Below are 9,361 nucleotides of genomic sequence, written 5' to 3'. Positions count from 1 at the left end.
GTATAAGAGCAATAAAAGTAATAAAGGTGGTAAAAAGTAGATGCCCGTTTAGTGACTCCTCATGCTCTCTCCCCTCCCAGCGGCATTAAACAGTCTAACTGAACTCGGTGCAAAGGAAATTGAGTCTTTCTGTAGAGCGTGGCAGAGAGCGAAGGCGGTCGCTGAATGCGCTCCTTTGGTCTGTGTTGGGGATGATCAGTGTTCTTCATTATGCCGTCCAGTTTGGACAGCATCCTCCGGTCTGCCACCACCTCCACTGTCTCCAGGTTTCGCAGCCTGCTCTCCTGATCAGACAGATCATTTTTTTTATGTCCTTTTTGTTCGCACCCCCCCTCCAACGCACCACCGCATAAGACAGGGTACTTAAAACAACAGACTTATAAAACATAAAAAGCAGTTCTAAGCAGACACTAAAAGAGGCGAGTCTTTTTACAAAGTAAAACCTGCTCTGCCCCTTTCTATGGAGTCCATGTTTGCAGATCATTTCAGATTCTTGTCCAGTAGGACTCCAAGGTATTTGTAGTTTTCCACTACCTCCACCTCTGCTCCATTGATGATGATGGGTTGAACCGTGTCCAACGGAAGTCCAGCACCATCTCCTTTGTCTTGGTGGTGTTCAGGTGGAGGCAGTTTCGTTGGCTCCAGTGCACAAAGTCTGTACTCCCCCTCCTCACCGTGCTCTTTGATACATGCCACAATTGCTGTGTCATCAGTGTACTTCTGCATGTGGAATGCATCGGAGTTGTAGTGGAAGTCGCGGGTAAAGAGGAGAGGTGGACAGTATAACAAGTTCAATTGAATTTAGCTAAATCTAATACATTTTAATCTTTTCAGGTACGAGTGTTGGTGAAGGACCCAAAATGTAGAGACAGGAGGCAGGTAGCTCCAAGCTAAAAAAGGGTTTTTAAACAAAAAGCGCTGCCGAGCAGGGAAACCAAACAAAGTCAACTGTTGGAGTACACAGGCAAACAGGGAAGAAGATGGTACGGACCAGCACAGAGGAAGGCAGAGACAAGACATATACAAACGGGACTGACGAGACACAGGTGAAAACGATCAGGGGAGATTTGGACCAGGGAAGTAAACCTCAAAAACAAAGACAAACAGGAAATCTTCAAAATAAAACAGGAAGCAGAACTCTAATCATGACAGAAACAAAACAGGAGAAAACTAAAGCAAAAAAGAACCCTAATCATGACAAATCTGGCAAATATTTGACATGAAACTGGCGGGAAAAAATGTTATTAGGAAGCAAAAGCAGAGAATCTGTGTGTAAATGAGAGGAACTCCAGAGAAACGGACAGGTTACAAGGAGCAGAAGTGAAGACAGTTGTGGACTTTGAGTGTGTAGGGTCAACAAAAGTGAAGAGGAGTGTGCAAGCAGCTTGGAGCAGGTGGAGGAAGATTTCAGGCGATGTGTCAGCAAGGATGAAAGGAAAGGTGTAGAAGATTGGGGTTAAGAGCAGACATGTTGGGGACGCTGATGCAGAAACAGGAAGCAGAGATGAAGATGTTGAGGTTCTCTTTAGGAGTGACCAGGAATGAAACCATCAGAGGAACAAATCATGATAGATGTTTTGATAGATAATTGCGGAGATATTCAAAGGAGGACGAGCAATGCTGGTTGGTGTGAGCAAGAAGGGTGATGAGGAGGGAATTAGATGAAGGCATTTGATCCAAATGACTGATGAAACAAGTTTCTTATTCCCATTTGGTGCACTGATCTTGGTAAGATAATTTTTCTTACCCCAATTGGCAGATTTATTCTTGCTTATTTAAAGACATTTTTGTAAGATTTAAAAAGTGGGCCTGTTTTTGCAAAGGAGATAAATTAATTATCAACTATATGAAGAATATAACACTTAGAGCACATTTATACATGTAAAGTATCTCGTTGTGTGCAAAAGAATTTTAAAAAAAATTCTAAAAAACACTCTGAAACATTTGCTCTCATGCGTGCAATGACTTTCCAAAGCTGGGTTGTGCTCCATTAGTGCCTAAGTCTTCCATTTGGTCTATTTAAAAGTCAGAGCCTTGAGCCAGCAGCCAATGAAACACAGCCACAGATGGTTCCTTAATGCTAGCCTGGGCATTAAAGGCTGGGGGGAAATAATGAAATCAGCCAAATGGCAATAGAAGCAGCTTTTGAAAGGTAGAGACAGAGGGATTAACATGAATGCTGACGTGCAAAGTTAAAGCTTTGAATGCTTCTTTGACCCCTGAGATAACAATAAAAAATGTTTTTTTTTGTTCTTTAGGCGTTTCCATTATTGTTTGCTGATGAGGTTTGTGGATTGAGTTCAGCTTGGAGGAGAGATGACAGAAGGCCATGACCGGATGAGGATGATACCGTCTCTCAGAGTGGCTATTAACAAATTGTTTCGGTGGTGTGCATCACAGAGAAAACGGCACATCAAATGATCCAGTTGCAGAATTGAGATGACTTCTGTTTGCTCTCTGTGCAGGTCAAGTCCAAACAGGAAATGGCTCTACCGAAAAATAGATCAATGGTTGCTTAATGCAATTGCATTTTTTTTCCCTTAACCTTCCTGCCACCAACAGATATTGGTGAAAACTGCTATCACTTTAACTTAAAGTTGCAGCACAGTTCTTCTAGATGGATTCACGGCATAGTAAGGATTTTTTCAGACATTTGTGTAATCAAGATATTTCACAGATGTAGGATCCGGAAACAACATCAAAGAAAATCTGGACTTTTTGGTCAAAACAGACACTGCAGATGCCTACAAAAGCAGATGTGTTGATTGATTGATGCAGGTACGGAGCATTAGCTGCATTTCTTTAACATGACATCAAATCAACTTAGTTTTCATTTAAAAATGTCTTTCAGCGAAGCTGCATCACTGAAAAAAAAAGATCTGTTGGATTGACATAAAAAAATCATGGACATCGGTTGCGCGCAAAAAGATCATGTTGAACCAATATAATTATTGCACATAATAAAATTATGTTCTACCGTAATGAATGCTTCTTTGTTTCTGCACCTAATAATTTTACAGAAACAAACAAGATTTTATTATGTCATTTACCATAATTTTTTCAAAAATTTAAAAGACAATAAAAATTTAGCAAAACTATTATTTTGAAATTACCTACATAGTTCATTTTAATTTATAAATTATTTTAATAAAATTTAAATTGAAAAATAAAATTGCAATTGCAGATTATTATTTAAAGCAAATGCATTATTACAGTCCAATGAACATCTGACACTGAACACAAATTTCAGATTTAACTTTTTTATTATCTAAACTTGAAAAATATGTTTACAGTGTAGCATAAAGTACAAATCAATATAAATTGGGCTTGCTATTTTTATTAAACAGAAGATAACAGAGCCAAAGCAGACAGCTGGAATCCCTTCTTAGGAAAAACTTTTTAAAGGTCATTTTTATTAAAAGAGTCGGCTCTTTAAGCCTGAAACCTTAGACACAACTTTGCCCTACAACTCTATTACAGTTTTTCTTTGAATTACCTCAAAGGTGTTTCTGAGATGAGGATGGTAATCAGATTTGTGCTGTAAATAAGGTCAAAAAAGCCTTGGCAACTGCCACTCTTGACACTTGGTGGGTCGACCACCACAGCCTGGGAGATGTGGACCATGAGAATGTCCTCTTCCTCGCCACTTTCCATTAGGAGGGAAATTCCCACCGTGGTGTCCTCGATTGCCTCCTGGATTGCTGCATGGTCTTCATTCTAAAGAACACAGAAAATATTTGTGTGCACAGTTTACATTTGAAGTTTAGTTAAAACGTCTAGATTACACAACTCACCTGTACTTTGAATAAACCCCTGAACTTGCTTATATTGGCGAGAAGGTCAGCAGTCTGAAATACAAAGAGACAACAAATTTTAAATTCACATGAAAACTTCAGAAAAATACAATTCTTACCCTTGGCTCATCAATAAATGTTATAGTTACTGGGTTAACAAAATCATTATATCCTTAGTGTCATGTTAACAGAGGTAGTAGGATAACTGATCAATCATCAATTTCATTATTTATTATGTATGTATCTTTCTGCATAAAAGTTGTGTGTAAAGAGTAGGGCTGGCAATCTTGATTACCTCAGGATTCGATGACAATCCAGGAGACAATAATTCCAATAATATATGGTAAATGCATGGTGACCCACCTAACTCAGTGAAGACTGGAGCATGGACCCCAGCATGATCAGGGAGGAGCAGTTGGAAGTGTTGTGTGAGGAGCACTGTAAATAAATCAGGAAATAAATATAGAGAGTGACACTTCCACAGCTTTGTTGTGTAATTTTACTAACTAAACATGCATTGGTTTGAAATCAATAGCTGCAAAAATATTCTGAAGAAATTAGACCAGAAAGAACATTTGACACCCCCCTCCCACCACAGGATTCAAACCACGCTTAATGAGAACCCGCAAATTTTGAGATGGAAACTGCAAAACTAAACTAGCAGATCGGGAGTAGCTAATCCCCCCACCCATAAAGGATTCCCATATGTGACGGTGTGGCACCGTCAGATGCCGAGGGGGGGGCCACACCGGGTTTTATTGTTTGTATTTTGTATGCTATGATTACCACCTGTGGTGCCGCCTGGCTGGGATTGAGAGCAACGCCCCGTGGGCGTGGCATCCCACTTAAAGGTGAGCACTGCAGGTGGCGAAAAGAGAGGAGTGACAGTGTGTGCTGTATGCTGCGTGGCCCTGCGTGTAGCATCAGTGTCGGCAATAAAGAACAGATCCTCCTCACCTTGGCTCCTCTGCATCCTTTCTCGGCGGGACCCCGTCACACCATATTAATTTATCAAATAGGGGGAATCTGTGAAGTAGTATTACAGACATTATTATAACCAAGGCTGTAAACTTTTTACTACACATTATACACTTGTTCCAAAAGGACATAAATATTTTCACTCCATTTTAAACTCTCAAAGCTAAAATCTCCATAGAAAAATATGTTCAGCATCATAGAATGAAAACAAAGCTCTGATTGAAACCAAAGATCTATGTAAACTGGACAAACCGAACGCATTCTGTGCACGAGACGCGCACGGAGAATGATTGACAGCTGACTGAGACAGAAGTGCGGTGCTGTTTGCTGGTCAAATAATGCCGTCCTTAAGCTAGCTCATGGTGGAACGGTATGGAAAAACGAAATAATGACAATAGTAATGATAGCTTCTCACATTTTCCTTCAATTTCGGTCTCAACGCAGAATTTAGCAAAAAGAAATCCACTTAGTGACGATGAACCCCCATGGCAAAGGTTTTCGCCTGTGGGAAAAAAATAAACCGCCGTGCCCGCGAGCGCCCACTGCCCCTTTGTCAAAAGCGAATTCCTACGGCATAACTACTTGCCACTCTTCCCCGCACATCGTTTGAAATCACCGTGTTTACCGCTGAATCTGTCTTCGACGTGAAAGAATTTACCGCGCTCACCTCCCCCTACCTGCCGTCAGAGGGCTGCGGCCGCCAGCGACAAAAGTGGCGCGCAGAGCCTTAACTTTGATAACTACGACAAAAGTGGGTTACAAAGCTCTTCCCCGTGAAAAAATAACAGTAATGATAAATGAACGCCGTTCATTTCCTTAAATCAATTTGTTAGATTAAATTAATTTACCTTTTTTAAGCTCCTCCGGCCAGCAGGTGCTAAAATGGCTGACTGCAAAGTTTCTCCTCCTGGAATGCTTCTTCACCGATGGGGTTTACTTATCCAAAATTAAGGGGCAAAGGATCAAGCATAACTATTTCATGTTTTGTCAACATGATTTAAATATATAAAAGTAACACAGCAAGAAATTATGTGTGATTTTCAAGATTATATTATGTTTCGAAGGTAAACATAATTTGTTCATATTAAACAAACATGTTTAGTATTTGTAAATTGAACAACCCCACTTTTCCCGTTTTTTCAGTGATCCGGATGCTGATGGATTAATGTACATGGGAGCTGCAGCAGGTGGAGGTGAGCATGACACCAGTTAGTTATGTATTTGTTTAACGGCTTTTTCCTCCATTATGTATTTCACATGATCAACAGCCTCCCTCCCAACTGTCAGGTACAGAGGGCTGGTGAGCGTGAAGGACCCGAAATCCAGAGATGGAGGCACACGGTTCTAGGGCAAGGGGTTTATTTAACAAAAGGCGCTGCAGAGCAGAGTAACAAAACAAAACTCACTGTGGGCAAAACTTGAAGACATGGCAGAAGACAGACATGGACATGACAGCCAGGGAAGAGACGTTAGAGACATTAATGGACCAGCACAAGAGGAAGGCAGAGACAAGACTTAAATACAAACAGGAATGACAAGACACGGGTCAACATGATCAGAAGTGATTGGGACCAGGGAAGTAAAACTCAAAAGCATGAGAAAACAGGAAACCTTTCGAAATAAAACAGGAAACAGGACTCAAACATTACAAACAAGAGCGTAAGCAAAAACCAATAGAAAGAAACCCAAACCATGACACCAACCATTTTAATGTAAGTAACGACAACAAGCCAGTCATGAAAATCAAAAGCTATTTTTTAGAAGTGCTTCAGAATCTTGACACCTGCATTAAATGTGATGAGTGTGCCATTGGAGGATCAAATAGCAGCAAATTTACCGGTTAATTGTACAACATGATCAGTCAGTTTTGCCGTCGCTGACGTCATGCATGACCTTGTGTTTTGTAATGACATCAGACAAATGTGATGTTCGGCTGGGCTCGGTAATCCCTGTTTCTGCCCACCAGCCCAACGCTTTCCCTCACGCTGGAGCTTCCAAGGACATTAAAATGACTCAACGTTGTGACTGCGGGTTATAATGCATACATGAAGCGTCAGGCTTCACTTCTGCTTCCCACCCAGAGAGGCCTTCAGCCTCTGTCTTGACACCCAGAAACAGTTAAAAGAGTATATATGGATGAGCTGCTTCTTATGCTTTCGTCACAAATGCAACTGCCACTATGCGATGGGGAGCCATCGGCAGAATCTTCTAGATTTCTTGCCGCTGCCCAAATTTTTTGAAAATTGTCGCCGTGATCATGGATGTAGATGGCAGCAGTCAGGCGGGGATGACGCCATTAAGAAATCGGCCAACAGCCTGGCAGCAGCTTTGATTGGGCGATGTGTAAATGTCTCCGGACGACGGCCGTCCATATCAAGTGCCACCGGTCGCCAACAGGCCATTGTGCCCCACTGGGCATTTGCAACTCAGCTTCTTCTTCTTTCCCCTTTTTGCGTTACTTTTCTTCTGTGAGTAGTGCAACAACAATGTTCTGTCTTCTTCATGTTCTTCTCAGCATCAATCACAAATGGTCAATGCAAATGCATGTCTTAGAGTCGCTGTGGTGCAATAAATGCATGATGAGTCTTTATCTTTTTACGATTTTGAGGATAAAGAAATTTATTTTTAAGGTTTTTAATTTCTCCAAATGCAGCTTGTGCGCTTCACTAAAGGTTTTTTGTCAACATTTTATTCATTAGATATAGTATAACTGTTACCACCCACTGAGAGCTCCTTCTGTGAATCTGAAGCAGCTGTTACAAAGAAACAACAGTGCAGGAATGGTAAAATCAGATATTAAACTCACAATCAACTCATAATCCATCTGTCTTATTTGTTAAATGTTTAGAAAAGGATTCATAAATATTTGATGATTTATTGTTGGCTTCTGTAACTGGTCTTAATTGTTAAAATAATCCAAAAGTCATTTTTTCTTTGTCATAATATAAAATTCAGTAAAAATACCCAGAGTGATTCTTTCAGAGGCGGGAAAGCATTGGGCTGAATAAAAAGCAGTTTCTAACAGCATGTCAGCTTTGAGGCAGAGCAGCTGAACGCATTTTCTGCAGCTGAATCAAGAGGAGTTTGTCTTCCGTTTCAGATGTGCACAAAAGTTCCTTCAGGTAAGAGCTGCAAAAGTGATTGCAGAGCCACTGTTTCCCTCTTCTGAATGCTTTTTTCCTCATTCCCCAGCAACACCATCATCCAAAATAACTTGAATAGGAGATTGAAACGCATTTCAATCCAGGTGTTTTTTCACTTTTCAATGTGCGCTTAGAATAGAAAAAAAATACTTGAAAAATGGACCTGACAGAGATTACCTTTGGAATAGATTTTTTTAAAAATTTTGACTCACTGACTCATGAGGTCTGATCCAACACACCATATATCAATGCTGTATGTGCTCAGACTTTTAATGTGGAACAAGAAAAATCAAATTGAAGGTGATTTATTTGCATAATGGGTGAGACGATGCTTCTGTCAGTGTCCTGAGCTGCAGTTGGGCTTGTGCCACTGTCTGTGAAGATCATTTTAGACGATTAGCTTTGGATAATGTCTTGTTTTGTCTAATTAAGCAGCCCGGATATTGATGAGTTAGTCTGTATTTAGCCCCCTGCTGCCAAGAGGCTCAATTATTCATGACATTCTCTCTGGTATTTCTCCTTATGAAGTTATCCTCAGTTCTTCATTTTTAAACAGCTTGCAAGATTAAAAACAAGATGAAATAGAAATTACGTGCCGGCTCATTAATGCGTGAAAATTCATCATCTAATTGTGTGGAAATGTTAACCATAAAAGTAGGAACGAGATGTTTTCACCAAATTATCAACTTTTATTTTGTTTTGCCTCATTTTTGATGATCAGTGATTTATTTAATTCCACTCAGTTTCATTGTGCATTCACCTAATCTTTTTTCAGTCGGTTAGCGCTTTTTGGATTCTTTGCATCTGGTTTGTCACTTAATCACCTGAACTGTCTTTAAGTTCATCGCCCGATGAACTCCATGATTTCAGGTTTTTCTTCTCAGATCCACGTGTTTTAACCTGTGGTCTTCTTTTGGTCTGGATCTTTTTAAACCAACGAATAAAATCACACGCAAGGTAACTGCGCTTTAAACCCATTATTAAAGTTTCCTGTGCGTTTATTATTTTTGTTTAAAACCACTGTATCATCACTCGCTACTCCACTGATGTTACAGGAATGTGTTTGAAGATTAACCTAAAATATTTGCCCGTAATGCTGCGCATCCATAGAATCATTATAAACAAAAAGCCTTGGTTGTGTCACAGAAGGAGTTTCACTTATACTGTAAAAGGTAAGGGCAAATCCGATTGGTCTTCTTTCCAATTGGCGGCCTTTTCGGGTGAACATCAGCAGCGGGACTGGATCTAAATGTAAAATATTTTGAGAGAATTTTTCTTTTTTCTAAGGAACAGTTTGTTGTTCATACTGTTCAACCTGCCTCAAGAGCTGCTGATGAAGTCTGTCCTGATCACAATCTGGTTTGGATCTGCCATAGCAACAGACTGCAGAGAACCATTCATTCCAGAACAGTTTTTATCCAACTGCCATAAATAAGTTAAATGTGG

General features: G+C 40.2%; 1 protein-coding gene across 7 annotated transcripts; it reads right to left on the bottom strand.

The window, feature by feature from the left end:
* Positions 1 to 3,244: 3,244 nt before the first annotated feature.
* On the bottom strand, positions 3,245 to 5,910 carry LOC144992222 (uncharacterized). 7 transcript variants are annotated; one of them, XR_013656101.1, is made up of 5 exons: positions 5,621 to 5,910; positions 4,752 to 4,820; positions 4,158 to 4,232; positions 3,795 to 3,848; positions 3,245 to 3,717 (listed from the first exon to the last, which is right to left on the bottom strand). XR_013656101.1 is itself a non-coding variant. In XM_078947738.1 (5 exons), exons 2-5 carry the CDS (start codon positions 4,765 to 4,767, stop codon positions 3,493 to 3,495), a joined length of 438 nt encoding a protein of 145 aa, XP_078803864.1. In that variant the 5' UTR covers positions 4,768 to 4,820; positions 5,621 to 5,877; the 3' UTR covers positions 3,245 to 3,492. The 7 variants fall into 7 exon arrangements, 4 of the variants coding, with proteins under 4 accessions (XP_078803864.1, XP_078803867.1, XP_078803866.1 ...); XM_078947738.1 differs by having other exon boundaries at positions 4,090 to 4,232; positions 5,621 to 5,877; XM_078947741.1 differs by lacking the exon at positions 5,621 to 5,910 and adding an exon at positions 5,440 to 5,571 and having other exon boundaries at positions 4,090 to 4,232.
* Positions 5,911 to 9,361: the final 3,451 nt, after the last annotated feature.

The sequence above is a fragment of the Oryzias latipes genome, chromosome 5 (assembly GCF_053564925.1).
Source record: "Oryzias latipes strain Hd-rR chromosome 5, Olatipes_Hd-rR_3.1".
NCBI lineage: Eukaryota > Metazoa > Chordata > Actinopteri > Beloniformes > Adrianichthyidae > Oryzias > Oryzias latipes.
The sequence above is the reverse complement of the archived record's forward strand: the minus strand, read 5'-3'. Positions and strand labels throughout refer to the sequence as shown.